The 23026-nt window shown below is 40.6% G+C and overlaps 1 protein-coding gene across 1 annotated transcript in view; it reads right to left on the bottom strand.

The window, feature by feature from the left end:
- Window positions 1-23026, bottom strand: part of cmip (c-Maf inducing protein) — a 53027-nt gene that overhangs the window by 15840 nt on the left and 14161 nt on the right. Inside the window, exons 2-10 of the mRNA XM_051383183.1 lie at window positions 14336-14461; window positions 6926-6976; window positions 5957-6118; window positions 4761-4802; window positions 4327-4389; window positions 4138-4218; window positions 2898-3001; window positions 2172-2276; window positions 160-612 (exon numbers count right to left, since the gene is read on the bottom strand). Coding sequence (XP_051239143.1) covers window positions 160-612; window positions 2172-2276; window positions 2898-3001; window positions 4138-4218; window positions 4327-4389; window positions 4761-4802; window positions 5957-6118; window positions 6926-6976; window positions 14336-14461 — 1187 coding nt within the window. The remainder of the gene's footprint in view (window positions 1-159; window positions 613-2171; window positions 2277-2897; window positions 3002-4137; window positions 4219-4326; window positions 4390-4760; window positions 4803-5956; window positions 6119-6925; window positions 6977-14335; window positions 14462-23026) is intronic.

Raw genomic sequence — 23026 nt, 5'->3', positions numbered from 1 at the left:
CCGGCCTGCGTTACCAATTCATTGTTGTTTTATAATTCATCTTCACGGCCTCTTAGACACATCTGCTGCTGTTTTTTTAAATACAATCAATCACACAAATGGGAAAATCATCAGCTCTACCTTTTGCACTATGCACCAAAACTAAGTATCTACACTCACAGCATCTTGAGGATGAGAGCGAAGCAGCCCAGCACTCGGTCGGCCTGTGCTGGCAGCTGGATGGACAGAGTGTTGACGGCCGGGCTGACCAACAGACAGTCGATGAGGTTGGGTTCGCTGTCGCCCCCCGACGGCCCCTCCTTCCGCCTGGTGTTGGCTGAGTTGTTGTTCCGCTCCAGCTCCACGAGGATCTCGCTGGAGTTGACGACAGAGGGTGGAGGGGAGAGGGGCAGGGAGGGCGTCGGGGAGGAGATGGGAATGGACGGGGCAGGGTTTGTGGGGGCGGGCGGAGGTGGCTGGGGAGGACTGGGATTGGCGGAGAGGGGGAGGAGGGTGGCAGGAGGCGGCGTCGGAGGCTCGGGGCGCAGAAGGCGGAGCGGCATTGGGGGCTTGCGGTCGTTCTGCTGCTGGCAGCCGTTCCTGATCTCCTTTAGGCTGGGGGAGTTGTCCCGACTGCAGGAAGGGGAAACAGGGGGAGAGGTGAGTGGACCACATATGAAACCTATATTCAGTTCAAAGTGCAACAGTAATGCCAGTGACAGTGTAAGCAAGAGGCCAAGTGTAACGACAGAAGGGGAACAAAGGGGAGGTGAGAAGAGCCAAGAGAGATGGGTTCCTTTGTGTGCTTGAGTTTTGGAAAAAATTGCTAAGAATGATCATCCCTGGGGTGGAGGATACTAAGAAGACAACACTAATTGGGGGAATAACCTATGCCATACATCTGCAGTCAACAAAATGCCCCAGTGGAACACACTAGGAAGGAAAAAGAGCATGTAAATATAAATCACTGATTTTCTTTGTGTGACAGAACACTGCTTTATTTTCCAAAAACTGTTCTTAATGTACCGTAACATTTGTAAATCTACTGACAAAACTAAAATCACCACATGTGCAAAGAGTTATTACAGCTCCTTTTCATTCCCATGATTTCTGTATTTGAAGGTTGACTGATGGAGGCAATTTACCCTATAAACAATTAACTACATTTAATAATTATGTCAAGATTAAATACAAAGATTATATTTGTCAAAAGCAGCAACATTTGGAAAATTGATACACTGAAGGGTACGGTCTGTTTATCACCGGCAACACTCTCAGTTCCTTTTATACCCATAAGAGCTCTTTTCTGAAAAACTCAAGAATGATGCCATTGCACTGTAGAGTTATTGTTTCTTTACAACATGTTGGGACATTGCAAATTAGTTTAGGCTTTAAATGGCAGAATATGGTATGATGACTGTCCTGTATCTGATCTGCTTTCCCGGTAACATCTGCAAATGACTGTTTCCGTGTTATTAGTTGTACAACATGTGGGGAAATTACCAGTAATGTGTTTGTCTAATCAATAAAAAAATGGACAGAGGTAACTGAGTGCTGAATAAACAGATACTGTGTGGGATGGTCAGCCTTAAGAAACAATGGCTGCTGTGGAAAAGCTTCTTTCTCATGCTGGGAAAGGACACAAAATCAGACAAAATCCCACCAAACACCCAATGCTTCTGAGGCACTGAGGTACTCTGAAAGACCTTATGTACTGCAAATTCATGTAAAAGTAAAGCATTAGATATAGCATATGAACACTGTCAGTAAATAAACTACAGTGTAGTGTGAAGACACTACACTGAGACTCAGACACTGTGGTGCAAAGAAAGCAGCTTTTAGTCATGTTTCACTTTTGAGTATTTTGTCAGGAGTGTGCATACGTTGTCAGTAAGTGATGGTTGCCATTTTGTATACAAGCACTATGGCAGTATGAGGCCCCAGGGGTAGCTGCAGCTTGTCTTGCTGACCTTCAGGTCCGACAGACCTGAGCTGCTCAAACCGCAGCGGTCAGATAAACAAGATGTCCGGACATGAGTAGAAAGGTAAGCAGGTGCGCTGAGGGAGAGGTGGAAAACTGACAAGATCAAATGTGAAGGTGGTGAGGCAAGCCAAGAGTTTACACACTCAATTGTGTTCGGGGGAAAAAGACAAGAAGCTACCGTGTGTGTGTGTGAATGTGGATGACTGACCTGTTGATGAACTCCTCATAACAGGAATAAATGGCGGCGAGACACACTGCCACCAGGTTTGGCAGGACCCGTGGGTGAGGGCACTGCCCTGTTGGCCCATGCATGCTGCAACACACATAGGTGCAGGTTATATACCTACGGCCCCAACTGTCTACTGCATGTTGTTTGGGTACAAACAAATGCAGTGCATAAAAAACGACTACCCTTACTGCTTGTTGAGTACCATGGCCGTATCCACCTGATTTGACTACAGTTCACTACAGCTTCACACTAAGCCAGGTTTACACAGGCGATCTGAACGAGGGGCTAAAATGCAATTACATTCTTACAGGACAACATAGATTATCAATTCCCAGGTGTTTCCATGACAGGAAAACTAGTCTCTAAATATCCAGGTTTTCCAGGATGCATGGAAACTCTGAATAAAAGACGTAAAATAATAAGTAAAACTAACTACTTTGATGCTTTGATGCATGCCCCAAGACCACCCATTTTAGACCTCCTATTTCTAAGACCGTGCATACAGCAAGGCTCGTGAGGCACTCCTAAACAACTGCGTCTATGTGGAAAGACATGGCTAGCTTAATACTAATAAACTTGTCAAATGTATCAATATATAAATCCAAACCTTCCACTCTTGATTCTAGATTACACGTCTACATCTGATCAGACAGGGCATTAACAGGTTTACAGGACCTGCTCTCATTGTGCATGGCAATTTCTTACCTGTGGACGAACTTCTTGACGACCTCCATCCCAGCATTCAGCTCGTTGAGAGCCAGGATGTACTCCTGAGTGAAGAGACGCAGTCGAGGGCACTTTCCAAAATCCTGTCAAAGAGAGTCAAACATATATCAACCAACATGCAAAAGAAATAGGCAAAAGTAATGGGCCTTAAAACTAGAACAAATGCCAAAACTGTAAGCCAGTTGTGCTTATTACAAGCAATGAAAACTTATTCAGGATAGACTTGAGTGAAGTATTTTGGTCACTTAATTGAGCTAAATTTAAGAATTTGTAGCTTAATCTAAGATTCATAATTAGCACAAGAAATATAAAACATCTTACAATAAGACACAATTTCTTTAAACAGCATAATGAAAAAAATGACGGCACCAGAAACATTCTTATTTTTAGCATTTTTTATGAAAACAATGAAAAACTAAACAGCTGCTTCATTTCCAACCCTAGGACGGGAATACTTTCTCTTAAGGACAATAATCTGTTCCTCTGCTGGGATATTAGGCAACCATTGTTGTTACTAGTTAAATCAAGCTCAGAATTAGCTGTAATATCTTATTAAGACAAAGTTAGATACATTTTCTTAAAACCAGATTATTTTTCTAATGCAAAACATACTTGACAAAATTATTTTTCCCCAGTCATTTTCCAAAAACAGTGTACACATTAATGCAGTGTATCAAAAAGCACTGGAAACACATATGAACTATTTCAGCTGGCATGTGAATTCTTACCCTTTGCAATTAAGTCAAAACGTTAAAATGAGATGATTCTAATTTGTGATGGGGAAACAACTTTTTTTGGAGCATCTTATGTTTTTATTAAGATAGCTGATGCAACAAAACATATTTTAGCCACCTATAGTTAGATTATTTTCACCACTTTACTTGCCGTCACACATCCCTTTCCAACGGGAAACTGATTGCTCTCCTTAAAGCCACCAGACAGGCAGTGGACCAGCAGCTCTCTAGTTCTGCTAAACTCAACAACATGGAGTTGTTGGTTTTTTTTATTTATAACAGATTTACCAGATGTACTGGATGCATTTCTTCTTCTACCAGATTGAAGGAATGTAGCATTTTCACATAAATGACCAAAACCATGACACTGCATGCAATAAACAGGCCTCCAAAGAGGAATTTGGGTGTGGAACCAGCACTAAATGGGAAGTGATGCCCAGTGATCGTCCCTGCTACTGAAAGCTCCTGAACAGAGCAGTTCTCACCATGTTATGTTTGAGGATTCTCTGGACCACAGGAGTGAACACTTCAATCACAACCATCGACCGCGGCCGCTCCCGACAGTGCTGCAACACACACAGGAAGCACTTTTAAATGCTTGAAACTATTTATCTTATCTCTACTATATGTATTTATATAAGTATGTATGATGAGACTACAGCATATGACCTCACCTTACAGAAGAACTCACACAGGTCAGGTGGTGGGTGGTTGTTTTCCAGAAGAGGAGCAATGGCCTGCACACACACACACACACGCACACACACACACACACAGATGAATATTTCCATATCCTATCTCTTATTTACCCTGGCTGTGAGTCAGCAGTGTAGATCTGGGCTGTCAGGTGCAGGAGCCTTGTAAAAACAGCCCCACAGGTGAGCTACACAAACACCACAACCTCTCTCAGCACCGAACTCTTCTGTTATGCTCAGAAACCGCCATATGGGCATTAATCAAAAACACACAAATACACAAGTGTAACAAGCATGTGAGGAGAGTCTATATTTTTCTTCAGTTTATAAGATAAAAATGAAAAGAGGCCGGACTCAAGGGTGTTAATGATTAACTTCAGCCTGACATCAATTTACAGTGACAGTGAACTCACCACAATGATGTTCTCATGATCCTGAGTGCTGAGATTAGAGTTCTGGGGGGAGGAAGAGAAGAAAAGAAAAACAGAAGAGTTTAGGCAAGAACTAAATGGATTACTGTGTGTGTCATACTGTATTTAAATGTCCTCACAACCAGGTAAAAAAGGGGACTTTATTATCTTTACATTAAGATTTGGATTCAGGTGGTTAGGTTTCACGTTTAGTTAAGAGCTAGGATTAAAATAAGGCGTGGTTGAGAGGGAGGTTCCTGCTTTATACTACTGTACGTGGCACTGTGACTCAAGGGAATCCAAACATCTTCCCTGGAATACGTTACCTAACTGGAATTGACACCAACACCAGTGAAAACTCCAGGACAAATCCAAACATGGGAATTGTTTTTTTATTCCTTTATGGATCCTCTGAGGAAAAGGGAGGTACAATACTGGCTCAAAAAGCTTTACTCTTAATAATTCAAAGGGAAGAAACTTTTTATGATGCCATTAACTGACCCTTCCTAAGCCCCGCCCCTTTTGGAACCTCGGTCAACTTCCTCCTAGGTGGAACTAACTTCACATACAGTTATGTAACAGTAATTTAGTCTATTACAATGCTTCATAATTTATAAAGCGATGTTCTGTTTGAACTTAATTTGTAAAGTAACTATAGTGTATACTATATCTTCTGATTAGTAGTTGAGTAGTACTATGAAGTAAACCAGCAGTCATAAAACAAATAGCCAAGCGTATGATAATGTCTACACTGAAACAGAAATGAAATAAAGCTCCATACTTAAGCAGAATTATTAGGCACTTTTTTACTTAACCCTTCATCAAGGAGTTTTTAACTGGTTAGGATACAATTTAACAATTTAGCACTGATGCCTCTATGTGACCTACATAAACAAACAATTTCAATATTGCTATTCTATTTCTATATAGTAGGTCGGATTCCCCTTGAATTTAATGAGACAGGGCGATAGAAGCACTACTGCTCTTGTCCACAGGGGCCACCATAATCAACACAAAATGAGAGTTCCTTGTAGGAGCTTCAAATACAACACTTGAGTAAATGTAATTAGTGACTTTTGTTTTTGTTATAATTAAAAAAAGAGAAGAAAATGGAAAAAGGCCATTAGGCTAAGGTTTAAATTAGGGTAAAGACTAAGGGAAGGCCCTTGCATGTAATATTTGTGTGTGCGTGTTGCTACCTCAGCCAGCAGGGTGGAGATGATGTGCAGTGGAGCCTGGTGGATGGACTCGTCCTGCAGTGGCGAGGTCAGAGCCATGTCCACCAGCGCTCTGATCTCCTTCAGCACCACGTCCCAGCGACTCGGGTTGTTCAGGACCTTACGGTACTTGTAGATCTTTTTCTGTAGGAAACACAGTGCAATACCCCATAGTGACTACCCATCAAGCACCTGGACTATCACTACTTTCTATAGCCGCTGCATGCATTGTTCAGTGAAACCAGCACTTCAACACGTCTCATATCATTAAGAAATATGTTTCAACACTGTGAATTCTGTTCCTGTTTCATGTCACTATCTATAGTAACACTTGTTGGCTTGGCAGGGAAATATCTTATTCAAAATGGTGCAGTGAAAACACACAAACAGGAAGTGTTTGTTAAGAATCAGAGCTGTGCAAAGCCGACCTATCATGATACCCCTGTGGGCCGTGCTGCCTGTGTGATTAATGCCTGACAATCAGTGTTGAGTGTGGAGGAAATCAGACACAGAAAAAAACAAAAGATTGAAATCATAAGAAGTAACTGTGAGCTCTAGCATTCTGAACTACCTCAGGCAGACTTCCTTGTATAGCTTTATTTAGCTCAGTGAGCGCAGTGTGGCTCTAGTACTGACAGGTTTAGGGGTCTGATCTTCATAAAGGTCTGTAAAGTACCATAAATTGGTGTGTCAGACTGTGAGAAGACTTGTAATTGACTTGTAAGTTTCAGCATGATCAATTGACCTCAAAGTGTGTGATAACCTTTTTATTATGATAGATAAAAATAAGAAATGACGAAGCTGAAATACAGAGGAAAAATGTCTGCGTATGTGTGTGTGTGTGTGTGTCCGTGTGTGCATGTGGGTGGGGGGTAAAGAGCCTCAGCATGATGCTTTAATGGGGCCGATGAAACAAATCAATTAACAGTTTAAGACAAACAGTAACCTTACCTTCCACTGCAGGGAGTGAAACCACTGGTCCCTTAAGTAGCTGTTTGCAGCCTGTAGCAACACACATACACACACACAGCCATGCAGAGACAGACCAACGATTTGTTAAATGTGATCTTAGGTAATGACATGGATTTCATGACATTAGCTCCTAGTCAACTATATTCAATTCAATTCAATTTAATTCAATTCAATTTTATTTGTATAGCACCAATTCATAAACAGAAGATACCTCAGGACACTTTTCAAGAGAGAGAGAGAGAGAGAGAGAGAGAGAGAGAGAGAGAGAGAGAGAGAGAGAGAGAGAGAGAGAGAGAAAGGTGCACAGCAACAACAGTAACCACTGAAAGAGGCATTACATATCTGTGTGAAAGGTTAAAAGTTCATTACAGTGAACAGTCTTAGGCCTAAATACAGCATATTTATCAAGAACCAATCCACTTTGAAGAGAGATTATACTTTTTTAAGTCTTGACATATACAGTTGCAGACACTATCACAGCCCCATCCGTCTAATGTGCAGTTGGTTACTCCCACAGTGGGCTGATTTCATTTTAAACAGCACTGTAAGCATCTGCTGTGAAGGTTTAACATTAACATTTGTCACCAGTACAAGAATATATGCAGTTACTAAAGCACAAAATGAGTGCTTGCCAAAGTATAAAATAAATTCAGAAGGCATGGTTGGACTTTTTCATAGGAAAAAAATCTAAACATTAAAGCTGCACAGAATATTTTCAATATTCAATATTATAGGAAACTCTATGTTTATTTAGTTAATTCACAAATTGTGTAAAATGGAAACAGACAAAGCATGTGAGAAAATCTATGTCTGTCTCCTTCAAAATGACTGACAGAGTGCTGCTATCTACCCTGATAGTGTGTGATACTTTAAATTAGGACCGATGCCACAAATTAACTCAAACAGGAACTCAGTGAAGTTCCATCTTTTAAAACTTCATAGACAGAATTGCCTGCTTTTGACTCGAGTTCCACAGGACCCCATTACACAGGTATTTTTAAAAAGCACAAATTAAAACAGAAAAGAACTATATGAGTTCATGAGAATCAAATTGACTGGCAAAGTCATTAAAAATTGACAGAAAGTACCTCTGAGGTCTGCCCTAGGATGAGCCCCTAAAAGGCTGGTTTCATCTTAAGTATTAATCTATAATAATAAACATCCATATCTAAATGAGCAACAATAAAAGTTGAATTTCAAGAAAAAAGAGGCACACATACTTAAACAAGATGGGATTTACACAGATGATTAGATATAAGATTTAAAAAAGGGTTGAAATAATTAATTGATGCCTTTTAAAATGAATTTTAGGCTTTGACACCACAGATGTAGCACACTGCAAACTGAAATGATCAGAACTTCAAAACAAAGAGCCAGGACCAGGAGAAATAATGCTACCATTCTTCCCATCTGCTTCCTGTGCGTTTGCACTTTTTACTACCTGTCCCAATATTTGTTAACAGTAAAACAATTGATCGCCAGCAAACTGCCGTGTAATGACTTTGAGGTCAGACCAGTCTAGGTGCAGGGTGTATTTAGAGGAAGAAATGGTGCATGTTGTAGACGGTTGGCAGGAACAGTGTGTTCAGTACTGTATGTAGCCTACTTCTTTCAGTGAGATAGCGGATGAAAGATTAATTTCTATGTGGCACTGCAAAGGAGTTGGTGGATAATATTCTTACAAGAGATTAAAATTGTGTCAAAACTGAGTCACGTCATTCTAGTCTGCTCAAAAGATGCTACAACCCTTGCTAACAAGCCTCTATTCCATCATTTGAGGGGCAGGCCAGCACACAGTAACTAACTGAACACCAGAGACTGCTCTGGTTAAAGCTCTGGTTAAAGTTAATAATGACCTTTTGATTGCTTCCGACAATGGACTTGTCTCTGTACTTGTATTATTAGATCTTAGTGCTGCATTTGAAACCATTGACCATAATATTCTTTTACAGAGAGTTGAGCAGCAAATTGGCATTAAAGAAACCGCACTAAGCTAGTTTAAGTCATACTTATCAGATTGTTCTCAGTTTGTACATGTTAACAATTAATCTTCCATAAATACTACAGTTAGTCATGGAGTTCCACAAGGTTCTGTACTTGGACCAATACTATTTACTTTATATATGCTCCCTTTAGGCAACATTATTAGGAATCACACCATTAACTTTCATTGCTATGCAGATGATACGCAGTTATATCTATCAATCAAGCCCGATGAAATTAATCAATTATCTAAATTACAAACATGTCTTAAGGGATAAAATCCTGGATGAGCTGCAATTCTGAAAAAAAAAAATTCTTGTTCTTGGCCCCATAAACCTCAGAGACTCACTGTCTAAAGATATAGCTACTCTAGATGGCATTACCTTGGCCTCTAGCACCACTGTCAGGAATCTTGGAGTTATCTTTGATCAGGACATGTCATTTAATTCCCACATAAAGCAAACCTCCAGGACTGCCTTCTTTCATTTAAGTAACATTACAAAAATTAGACACATCCTATCACAGACAGATGCAGAAAAACTAATCCATGCATTTGTTACTTCTAGGCTGGATTACTGCAACTCTTTATTATCAGGTTGCCCCAATAAGTCCATTAAAACGCTCCAATTAATTCAGAACGCTCCAGCACGAGTACTGACAGGAACTAGGAAAAGAGATCACATCTCTCCTGTACTAGCTTCTCTGCACTGGCTCCCTGTACAATTTAGAATAGAATTTAAAATCCTACCTACAAAGCTCTTCATGGTCAGGCCCCTTCATATCTTAAAGAGCTCATAGTACCCTATTACCCCACTAGAACACTGCGTTCTCTGAATGCAGGGCTACTTGTGGTTCCTATAGTCTCTAAAAGTAGAACAGGAGCCAGAGCCTTCAGTTACCAAGCTCCTCTCCTGTGGAACCAGCTTCCAGTTGTGGTTTGGGAGGCAGACACCCTCACCACATTCAAGAGTAGGCTTAAGACGTTCCTCTTTAATAAAGCTTATAGGGCTTAGTAAGGGCTGGATCAGGTGAGTCCTGAACCATCCCTTAGTTATGCTGCTATAGACCTAGACTATCGGGGGATTTCCCATGGGGCACTGAGCTCCTCTCTTCCTCTCCCTCTCTTTCTGCACTCATTCATGTCCCATTAATGCATGTTACTAACTTTACTTCTTCTCCGGAGTTCTTGTGCTTTCTCGTCTCGCAGGTTCTCATGGATCCTGGTGGAGCCTCCTGCCATGGTCCTTTTTGACTGCCATTGCTAATATTACTGATATTATTGTTATTATTATTATCAATATTATTATTACTACAGTTACTATTGTTGCTGTTGTTACTGCTCAATAACCCATCATTTAAAGAAATAGTAATTAAGCTTCTGCTGCCTCTGGAGTTGATTCATAAACCGTTCTGAAAATATATTGCATTCACTCTGTTTGGGGTTTCAGGTTGACTTACTATCTTGATCTCTAAACCTTTACCATCCTCAGTTTTTCCATGACATTTAAATAATTTTCATGTTCTTTCCATCGCTAAAAGACTACACCAGGTCTTCCAGTTTTCCACGACATGTGCGGGAACCCTGACTGATCTTGGCTTGTGGATAGGAACCACTGGAGCTTTTCCTTCAAAGCACAAACTGAATCTGCTTGGCAGTGGTCCAAACAGCTGGCAGCAGGCATAAGCAAACACAGCTGAAGAGGTGGATATACACTGTTGACCCCCAACACCCATAATGGGTTGAATTGTGTATCAGAGGTAATTGGGCTAATGGGTAACAGTACCAAGTGTGCTCACTGAATGGCTCTGGTTAATGTGGATGTGAATTTTTCCCAGGAATTCAGAGCAGTCTCTCAGAGTTCAGCGGGTACATGGTGTAAGGTATCCAGTACAGGGTCTGGTACTGTCCTGAGTCTAAAACATTACAGTCCCCAAACTAGGCAGCCCAATCTAACATTTTTTGATCATGAATATTATCATGGAAAATGAATATCAACAAAATTCACCACAAAAATACATACCAGTGAGCAATCAGGACAAGTTCCCACTACACTAATAGCTTTAAAATCTCCATCTAATCAATTATAACAGGCCACTGATCAAATAGTGGTCAGTTATCCAGCAGTGCTCTACTTTGTCCCCAGATGTTTCAACTGTTTATACAAGTGGGTGTAGATGTTTTTGTGACACATGATAGCACATACAATGACCCTGCCAAAGTTTAGAGTTTGATGAACTGGTGCCTCTGCATTAATGCCAGATAACACTGGCTGTTTCAGGCAGGGATCATGTGTTTGTGTCCTTTGCACTGCGGCTGTTGGCTGCTGATACACCTAGTAAACAGCATGACAAGAAACAAATTCCATTAAAATTACTAGGTTCACTGTGAAAGGGTTGCTGATGGTGTCAAACACACCGAGAATTAACACCCAACTCTGTAGTATACAGCAGCTGCTATAAGCTTTTAAAGGACCAGTGTGTAGGTTTTCATGGCACCTAGTGGTGCAGTTGCAGATTGTAACCAATTGCCTTCCAAACTATGGTGGCTGCGAAACTTGCAGTTACAAGTTAAGCCCTTAACTAGAGCCAGTGATGGCTTTGTCTGTTGTGGGCTACTGTAGAAACATTGCGGTTCAACATGGCAACTATAAAAAAGCTCCCTCTGTAGATAAAGTGGCTCATTCTAGGCTAACGAAAACCCAATTCCTATATTCAGGTGATTATACACTAATGAAAACATACTTATGAATATTATATTCCATTTCTGACAATAGATCCTCCTAAATGTTACACACTGGACCTTTAAGGCTAAAAACATTAGCCACTATTAGCTAAATGTTTTGTTTTTTTAACTGTATGTTTGTGTCGCACAACTCTAATCTAATGGTGCTATCCATTTGTCTCATAAATCCCCCGCCCAAGTTGCTCTGACGCGCAAACGTGACGTAAATGCCTGGCTTGTACTACTTATAGCGTTCCATTTGTCTTTGGGCATTACGAGTCGGAAAGAAGTGGAGCAGCTGTCTTGTTAATGCTTTTTCGGTTATGTTTCAGGTCAATGTGAAATAATAAAGAAACACTAACATTTCAAGTAATTCCGTTATTGCAAGTCTTATATTTCAATAATATTTTGCCATTTTCGCCTATTTCAGTTTCAACAAGTGCTGTGGCGTTTGTCTCGAGCCACCAGGGGCAGTGGCAGGCTAGTGTTATTGTTAGCTACATTAGCCTATTTAGCAAACCAGCTCGAAAACAAAACTTTACATTGAATTGCACGCACAGCAACACCGTGCAATGCTTAAATTGGTGACCGGACTAAAGCAGCAATGTAAACAAGTGTGTAGGAGCATTTCAAATCGACATTAAAACGACCAACGTAGTACAAATACAAAGAAAATACATCTCAATATGGGCGCAGCCATCTTTGTTTTGCGAGTCGTACGTTCCTCCTCGTTCAGCTCGGTGTACTCTGAGGAGCCCCGAGAGGGACGGCTGATATTACGACCAAAAGGGGGTGTGTCTCAATGAAATGTCGCGAGATAGCGGTGAGATTTACATTTTCCAACTCGGGCGGGGGATTTACGAGACAAATGGATCGCACCATAACCCCCATATAATAGGATAAAAGTTGAGCTAACGTTCCCTGTCCAGTAGCCCACTGAACAGTGAACGACTAGCTTGCGAAGAAAGTCGAGCATTTACGCTGGCAACTATTATTCAGTGGTTGGTGGACACCAAAGCACTGTTAAAAGGAGACTGAATATCGGATTCACATTCATCAGGTTGACACAAACACGACTCCAGTGGGACGCTAATGTACCAGATGTGTAACATTGATAGCAAACATTTGAACCAAAACAGCTTTATGAGCTGATTATATGGTACTGACTGTATCTATGCTAGCTTTCATGTCATTCCGCCACGCAGTGCCAAATACATACGGTGTGTGGTTTTATAAAGTTCTATACGAGCAACTAAATGGGCTAAAGCAGCTAAAAAGTTCCCTCAGAATACAAAGGACAGTGCAGTTAGGTTTAATGAAGCAGCTGAGCCAATTAGCCACTTTCATTTTTTGCCACTTACCATGACACAGCATTAGATAAGTACATAAATGCTTATATATCTTTCTAGTCTGAGTCTTTGTATACCTAAATTATGAATTGTAAATACCTAATCAGTAGGGATGGATATCACTATTATATACTGATATCTGTGCCAATATATAACTAAATTCTGTTCCAAAACCGATACATTCCTTTGCTGTATATATGGTAAAAACATTTATCTACAAAATGTCACATTATTTCACAGAAATGGTCATTATGATAAATAATAATAAACTTTTATATTTATACAGCACTTTTCAAAACAAAGTTACAAAGTGCCTTACATGGTCGGAACGAGGAATAAAACATTTCAGGAGGCACTAAGCAAAAAATAAAATCAGACCAATAAAATAATATAGAAGTGAGGTAGAATAAAAATAAATAAAGGAACTTATGATCAAGAAATCAATGAATATCTGATTAAAAGGATAAATAAGCAACACAGTAAAGTTTTGGTGCTTGACATTTTTCAATTAACTCTTACTGACTGACTCTTAGTTAATTCAGCTGATGTTCCCAGCGTGGAAAGAGCTGTTTCAGCTACCTGCAACAATGTCGTAGTAGTTTACTGTTGTGTTTCATTTCCACTTATTTATTCCAAGGCTGTCAGTCAGCAGAAGCTTTATATCATTTTTTTAATAATGGGTTATTGGTCGGGTTATCGGTTACTTTGGTGAAAAAAATTACTCCTCAGGTCTTCAATCAGTTACAGATATGGGCAGGTCTGTCTCTCAAATGATGGAATAAAGGCTTGTTAGCAAGAGATGTATCATCTTTTAATAGCAGACAAGTCGCGGAAAACTGGAAGACCTGGTGTAGTTTTTTAGCGAAGGAAACAACATGAAGAATTAGAAAATGATTTAAATGTCATGGAAAAACTGAGGAAGGTAAAGGTTTAGAGATCAAGATAGTAAGTCAACCTGAAAATACAGAGTGAATGCAATATATTCTCACAGCAGAACGGTTAATGAATCAACTCCAGAGTCGGCAGAAGCTTTATTAAAAAATTTTTTTTTGTTATTGGTCGGGTTACTTTTGACCATTTGGTGACAAATGAGAGTTGTAGCATCTTTTGAGCAGACTAGAATGACGACTCAGTTTCAGTATACCTCGACACAATTTTAATCTCCTGTAAGAATATTATCCACCAACTCCTTTGCAGTGGCACATAGAAATGAATCTTTTATCCATTAACTGACTGACAAAGAATATTTAAGGAAATCCAAGTAAAGTTTTGAGCTGTGAAATGTTCAGGTATGTTGTGTCACTGGCTTATGTTTAAGATGACTGCAAACATTACCTGCAGCAGGACGGTGCCGCCAGGGAAGCTGAGCTGGACACAGTACTTCGGAGCATTGTCCCACGAGAGGAGCTGCAGGTCCTCTATGGAGCTGTAGGACAATGACGTCTCCATGTAACCGGTGGGCTGGAGGGGAGAGAGAAAGCAAGAGGATATTAGTCTAACATTTACAGTACATACTGTATATTTAAACAGAGCCAGAGGAGAAAAAGACATTTATTTTTACTGGCAGTCAGCTGGAAAGACAAAAAGAAACATATCCTGGGCTAACCTGCCCTGGGTAAACACAAGGCCAAACAAAACCTCCAAATACAGCAGAATGGCAATCACTGTGATACAGTACACAGAGCAGTCTTTATCAGCTGTGGTGACATTTGATGTAGTTCTAAGTGAATAGTCATTGAATGCTGAAACAAAGTGGAAAATCAATTTAGCAAAAGCCATTAATCATACAAATACACAAACATCACCTAGAGAGACACTGTTCATGTAACTTTGAGTCAACACACACACACACACACACACACACACACACGACACACAGAAAACCTAGCACAGTGCGATGCAGAGCTCTGATCCCAGTCTCGCCATTGTGAGAGCTGGAAGCAGATGCAACTGAGTAACAGGCCACAACCTGTTTGCTAGTCTCGAAATGATTACAGAAATGCTGACAAATTACCACAAGTTTCCGGACTGAGGAACAGAAGAGTCTTTAGAGAGAAAGAGGGGGGAGGAGAGAGAGAGAGAGAGAGAGAGAGAAAAAAGAATCTAAACAGATAAAAATAACGAGGCCGAGCAAAAGCCACAAGGAAACCGAGCCTGTGAATCGTCTAAGCACCAGGAGAAGTTTGAAGAGAAATGTTTCATGCCACAGTGTGTCTATAATAAGACGTGTCTGTCAGTAATGCAGAAATGGCAGTAAATGAATCACCAGCTGATTTCCCAGACATTAGCGTCACTGCATGACTTAGTACCAATTATTGTTGATGGGAGGCTAACTGTATATATCCACACAAATAGGCCCTGCAGACGTCATCTGCAGTGGCTTTTACACCCTAATTAGGCAGCAGTGCTTTCTGGCATTCATCAGCAGTTCTTTTTCTTTTACTTTTCATTATTGTGAAGCCATTTTCATCTAGAAAACTTAGAAAACTGAGATAATCATTATGAGTGTGCTGAGCATGCTCTGGCTGACGTGTTGACGTGACGTGTCTCAGTAAGCTCTCAGCTGCTGAGCGAACGCACAAAGTCTCAGCTGGATGTGGTCACAGCTCTAGCAGTTGGCCTCTTTGTAAAAAAGTGTTTTGGAAAATTGTTGTTGTCATCGGTGCAAAAACACAGATTTTAAAGTGAGATGAACGATTCTCAAGTGCAACGCCGTAGAAGAGATAAGGACAATAGCTGAGATAATAGAAGAAGTGTAAACAACTCAATATGCTAGCAAGTACAGTACACTGAGGAATAAAGTAGTTCAGCCGTCGGCCTGCAAACACACATCTCTTATGGGAACTGGATGGGGTCACACCAGGTTTCCATTAGGTAAAAAAAGAAGAAACAAAAAAAGAGAAGTGAAACAAATTTGAAGATCCACCGACACCAAGGCACTGGATTAATGAGCTCGCGTCTTACTGCGCACCTGGAAAGATGGATACAGGGTTTTTATACATGGTGTGTTCTTTATACTTTTCCTAAAATGTGATTTTTTGCAGTATTGCAATACATTGAATCGTAATACATATCATATCGCCAGATTCTTGCCAGTACACTGGCCTAGTATGTATATTTCTGCACTTTTACTTCTTGGTGAGTAGGTGTATTCTTTTAATTATTATTAATAATAATGGTATGTAGTGTTTTATAGGGGGGCATTGTAATGGCCTGTTGCTCTTGTTTTTTGCATTGTTTTTTGTTACTGTTGTCTCAGTTGTTGTGGTATTTGTTGTTTTGTTTTGTGGTTCTTTCTTTCGTTGTCTTGTTTGGATGATAACACTGTAAATTAAAAAATGAGCTGTACTCTTATTATGTTTACTTTATATTTTGAAAATTCATTGTAAAGTGAGCATCCGTCAACAAGACAAAACATTTTTGGAAAATACGCTCATATGTTTCCTTGCAGAGAGTTAGCAGAGATGACAGTTAGCTTAGCATAAACAATGGAAACAATATATATATATATAATAATAATCCTGTATAACCAGACCTGGAACAGGTTAAGAAAATAGTTCATAGGTTGCTCATATACATTATACAAATGTAAATCTATATTATCCTTCACATGAGAGATAAAGACATCTAAATAACAACTCACTATCATTACAATATGAATAAACTAGTACTGTCAAGCTAGAGTCAGTGTCTCAGCAAACAGGCCTCCACTGCCTCCCTTCTTCTTCTGTTGCTTCCAGACAGATAAACAGCCTGTCTCTGGCCTCCTCCTGCACGCGGACACACACACACACACACACACACACACACACACACACACACACACACACACACACACACACACACACACACACTCTCTAACGGCTCCACTCAACACAAACACATCTAAGTAGTTTCATGGAAGCAGCAGCAGCAGCGAACGCCTGCTTTTGCTCCGGCGTCCCTCTGCAGTGGAGCCGAGCAGACAGGTGGTTCTCTGTATTTGCATCCATCACACTCTCTATAGAGCAAACAGGCAGCCCCCCCTCCCTCTCCCTTTCCCCCCACTGGCGAACAAACACGCTATTCCTTTATTTACACCTCCCTCCGCGGCTGATAGAACGAGCCAGCTCTTCTGTCTCACCCCCCCTCCACAACACACACATACACAATCCCTGTTGTGAAACTGCACCCATACAGTATTTTCATTACAGACGACGTCCGTGGCAAATATTGGTTCTGGACGACATGTCTCATTTCCTTGGAAGAGCAAACGTCAGCCCCTGCCTACGTCTGTCTGTCTGTCTGTCTGTCTGTCTGTCTGTCTGTCTGTCTGTCTTTCTGCCCGTGTGTATGTTGCCAAATAGTGCTTCTGATCGAGTTTTTACACGAGCTGGATGCACACGCCATGCTAACAAGACGAACTGCAAAATAAAGAGCAGAATATGAAATTGTGTGCTGAGGGAGGAGATAAATGGTGTTTTTGAATAGGAAGAGGCAGAGCAGAATGGAGACTAACAGAAGGGGCTTCAATTTTCTGATAACCAACCGAGGTTACCATAGATACTCCATCCTGCACAAGAGCATGCACTGATTGCTTGCTTTCTCTCTCTCTCTCTCTCTCTCTCTCTCTCTCTCTCTCTCTCTCTCTCTCTCTCTCTCTCTCTCTCTCTCTCTCATCCTCTACGACTCTTTCCTTCTTCCTTTCTGTCTTTTTTTCTACTTGAGTCTGTTTTCCTGCTCTGAGTCCTTTCTTTTTTCTCTCATTCTGTCTCTTTCTGCTCTGCTTTTCATCGTGGAGGAGGGTTGGAGGAGGCTACAGCTCCTCTTGTCTCCTCTCCTCACTGCTGTGTTGCCATAGAAACAAGGGGATGGAGATGTATGTTATGTTTTTTGTGTTTCCAGAAGCAGACAGGGAGAAATGATGGAAGGAAAAAAGAAAGAAAGACAGAAGGAAAGCATGACCTATGCACTGTATTTTCAAAAATGTTGCACACAACAATGCTAATCATCACATCACTCTTTTATCTGATTCATGTGAAGGACAGGATCAGTATTTTTGAATGATTTCACCCATTTAATACAAATTATGTTTACTATCACATATTACAATCTCTTAAAGTACATTTTCCAGCCTACACATTGTCAAAGTTGGTATTGTAGGTTTTAATACTTAACTCCTTTGTTAAATATTTGTAAAGCCCACAGACAGATGTAAAGGGTGACCAATATTCGTATACAATAACAATATTCTTATAGTCAACAAATCCTATAAGACTCAAAACAAAATGGAATTTCCAAAAACTATTTCATCAATGACAGTCTTGCACTGGCTGACCCGCTCTTTAATTTTTACTTCTTTTTTTTTATTGCCTTTATTAGATATTACCAGCTGAATAGTGACAGTAAGGTGAGGAGGGAGACAGGGGAATGACATGCAGCAAAGAGCCGCAGGTTGGAATCGAACCTGGCCCACTGCAGCAAAGACGCAGCCTTAGTACAAGGGTGAGCTGCCGGGGCGTGCATGCGGCATGTTCCAATTACTCACTAGAGCAGTGGTTCCCAACCTGGGGCTCGGGACCCCCAGTAGAGGTTTCCAAAGCTTCATGGGGGGTTGTGAGGCCTTCTGATTTTAAGGCGTGTGAGGAAACTTCAAAACATACACAGAAGGCCTATATCTCAGCATTTGGTTCACTTCTGTGAAGGAATTTAAATGTAAAGTAAATTGTCTGATAGAACAATGGCAACAGGGACAAGAAAACACTGAATTTGTGGCAAAAGAAGTCTAATAAGGTCTGTATGATTGTTAAAAATGATTAACAAAAAAAACCCAAAAAACATCATACAGACAAAATTGTATAAAAGGTTCCCTTAACAGGACATAATCTGCTAAAAATTCATCCAAATCACTCCTTTTACACAAACTTCCTGCAGTTACTGAGTTCACTGTTTGGGTTCATTACACAGTTTTGAATAGAATATGAAATATTCATAAAAAATGTCACTGAGTCAGGGGGTGTCAGTTTAATAAATTATAGAAAATTGGTCCCTTAAAGATTGGGGACCACTGGATTAGAGCACTATAATACAGACTGAGTCCTAACAAATGCAGTATTTTTCTCCTATTGGATTAACTTTTGCTAAAAACTACAGTGCCCAGCTGTTTAACAAAATACTGAGCCTTCTTTAAAACAACAAGGAACTGTATATTTGTGACAGTTTACTGTACATCTTTAGGACAGTCAGAAGGCACAATAAGACAGACTTTTCAATCAGAGAAACACAGCCTTCTCCTTTAACTTTCAGGTGCGCTGTGACTTTGGGAGAGTAAGCACTGCTAAATGCTGAGTCACTCGTCATCAACAACCCTATCAGCTCCCTGATATGCTATGTTCACCGAGCGCTGCAGGGCAGGGGAAAACGTTCTAATTGTGCCTTTGATGACTCAAAGCAGGAAGCACATCGCTTCGAAAGAGAAACTGAAGCAGGGTGACAGAGGAAGACTGGGGAGGGAAACAGCTGACTGAGGCAGTCTGAGCTGCAGTGGAAGCAGCGCGTCTGAAGGAGACACCTATCAGGTGTTTAGCTCCTGCTGCCCGGATCAGTGCACCCGATAGGTCAAGCAGCCACTTTAAAGGTCAGCCCACTACATACACACCTGGAACAGAGGCAGTCGTAGTAATGAAGTGTACTGAAGAATAGGGTGCATTATTTGAATTTGAAAGGTCCCTTCTTCGTTCTCTCCTCCACTCCACATTCTTTACTGTCTTTTCTTCCTTCCCTCTCCTTCTTTACCCTCTGTCCTTTTCTTTTATCAGCTCCTTACTTTCCTTCTCTCTAAACTTCTTGCAATTCTCCTCATCTTTTACTTTTTCCTTTTCACGCTCTCTCTCCCATCCTCCCTTCCCTCTCTTCTTTCCTTCCCTACCTCCATCATCTTCTCCCTCTTTTCCTTCCTTCCTTGATTCCTCATCTTCTCTTGCTTCTCCTTTTATTCCATCTCACCATTCATGCTTTCTCGGTTTTTTAACCCCTTCTCTTTTCTAAACCTCTCCACATTGTCCTTCTTTCCTTTCCTCCACTCCTCTGTTCCTACCCTCTTCCGTCATCCTCTGCTCCCTCTTTTACTTCTACTCTCCCTGCTTTTTCCTACATATCTTTTACTTCTAAACTTTCCCTTTCCTTATCTCCTCCCTCTCACCCCCCTCTGTCTTTTAGTCTCATGTTTATGTTGTTCCATCTTTGCTATATTTATTTATTCATCAATAAAAATGACTAATCATATTCTTAAATATAAAAGAACTCTGGCTCACAAGTATGCATAAGCACCTCATGTTTAACAAAGATACGTATGATATACTGAGTAAGACATAGGCACTGTGGACACTGAGTGAAAAGAAACCTCTGTGGTCTTTTTTGCTTGTTTGTATCACAGAGTGACAACCACAACCCTCCTGCTGAAGGCAGATAGCGGGTGGATAAGGGGGCATTTGAGTGCACATTTCTTCCTGTTCCCATCATCGAGCAAACAGCATCATTTCACATCCTGTGCTCCATTGGTTTCATATTTACCAATACTCACCCGGCACTAGCTCCGAAACAAAAGGACATTCAGCAGTGACCCAGATCTGAAGGGTGGCCGAGGCGCTGCAACGACTCCCTTTGCTCAAAGACCTTCGCTGAGACCAACAGATTGATCACACACTGACATAAACATGTCATATGCTCCGTTTAGGGACTCAGTCACACCACGGAACTCACATGTGAGGCTGCAGGACTCGCGTGTGACGTTGCCGGGCACTGGCACTAAAGAGTCACTTCCCTGAACGATAAGCTGTTCTACTTCTCCATTTGGGAAGGAACAAGCAAATAGCTGCTCGTAAACTCGGAGGACAAAAACACGCTGCTGACCTGCAGCTCACTGTCAACAGGTTGCTGCAGGCCTTCCCTTCACAGGGCCGAGGATAGAGAGCGCTTCTGTTGAATTAGCTGTTTGGTGACGGTGCTCTGTGGTTTGACACTGACACTTGCTGTGAAAACACAGTTCCAAGAACCTTCTCAAACCAAAACTGACTTACCAAATGAAAACATTAATGACAATTCCGACAAATTGAGGCCTTGTCTCTTATTAAGAAGTAAGACTGCAGGAGACTGCATGTCACATGACATCAAAAACTATGTAGCAGTACAGTACTGAGGCAATAGCTCAGTACCACTAAATCATTAGCTGGTTATATGATTTGTTGGTTCAAGCCATTTCAATACAATAGTAATAATAATATATTTTTTTTAAATGTAAGAATTTGTTGCTTTTTGATGGCCCATAGATTTTTTATAGCAATGTACAATGTAAATTTGGACATAATGTTGCTGTATGAGACAGGTAAAAACACAGACCCCAACTTAAAGGTACACTTTGGAGTTTTTGACCACTAGTAGTGCTGAGGAGCAATGTTTTTAAGAGTGGGTCCCCATTTTGTTTGTATTTCGTGCATGTATACAAGGACATGGGTGACACTATACACCTCTTGCAATGGTTTCACACTGTCTCACTGATCAAAGGCTGGTGGCGAGAATGTGTCAAGTAAGTATGGGACTATTATGAAAAATTCATGTCACGTAATCCTGGCCAAACTAATTGCGATTCACTGTATTACCGCGATGATCTTCAAAAATATTCTGGAATCACTTTACCTTACATTACGTTATAAAGTATAGAAACATATAGGTGAGCCTAGTCTTCAGCCAAGATGACAATTTAAAAATAATTCAGGAAATCAAGACTGTACGCTAGCAAGCTAGACAGCTTTTTCAGGTCATGTGAGGATATTCCCAATCCACGATTATCCTGATAATGACTATTTTTCAATACATTGTACAATATCATATAGGGGTGTAAGAAAACACTGAAAAACATTGTATAGCAATATTTTGTTTTGTGATATAGTATTGATTCTGAACACTATGACAGTTTTCCTAAAATTAGATATTAAATGTTTTTTTAATATATTTATCGCCTTGCTTACAGTATTGCAATATATTGCAATATATTGAATCGTAATATGTGTTGTATTGCAAGATTCTTGCTGATACACAGCCCTAATATCGTATATCGTCCCATCCTTAGTGCCAAGAAATGTAGCAATGTGCCAGCAAAGTAAGAAAAAGACAGCCAGCTAACAAACACACACATTTTGGACTGAATATAAACATACATACAAATTGGAATGCGATCAATACATGCCTTCAAAAGCTTGCTAGGTTCAGAAATATAGGCCTTCGATTGAGAAGTGAAGGATTCTTGGAATGTGGACAAAATAGATGATACTTAGCAACCATACAGAATGACATCAGTGTGTACTCAACTCACAAGCAATGACTGTGACAACTCAACCACAACAACAAAACAGCAACAACAACCAGCCTAAAAATGGCCCCAGGGAAAAACAACAGCAAAAACAACCTCACAGCGACCGCTACAACAACAATCACAGCAGTAAACAAAGATCGCATCAACATAGAAGAATTCGAACAGTGACGACAAAACCAACAATACAATAATAACAACGAGGGAAGCAGGAGTAACATCAGCTCCTGGCAGCTAAGCCCACCACTTACACAGCGACTGGGAGTGTAAGAGCTGGAAAATTGCAAGGAGCTGCACACTTAGATCCAAATATAACGTTAGCCCAAACAAAACCGTAAATCAGACTGTGAAGAAGCTTGCTTGTGCAGTTCTGATTATCTAGGAAGGTTACAGTGGAAAATAAGCATACAAACTGTACTGCTGCGAGCTGTGGCTATTCCCTGTACAAGCAGGTCAACCTTCAGTGTTGTGACACACCGCAGACAAACACACGGCTGCACCAGAAAGTGCATCAGTGGAGTCAACACGCCTAGATATCTCTCTGCTGTTGAGTTATTTCAGTAAAAGTGTCTCAAAAGGAGCAGGAGTGAGTCCCACAGAGCTCTTAACATATACAACTGTACGTACATTAAGACACACTCGTATAACAATAGGGGTTAAAAAAGGCTAAATACAAGGAG

This window comes from Dicentrarchus labrax, unplaced genomic scaffold (genome assembly GCF_905237075.1).
Source record: "Dicentrarchus labrax unplaced genomic scaffold, dlabrax2021, whole genome shotgun sequence".
NCBI classification, from domain to species: domain Eukaryota; kingdom Metazoa; phylum Chordata; class Actinopteri; family Moronidae; genus Dicentrarchus; species Dicentrarchus labrax.
The sequence above is the reverse complement of the archived record's forward strand: the minus strand, read 5'-3'. Positions and strand labels throughout refer to the sequence as shown.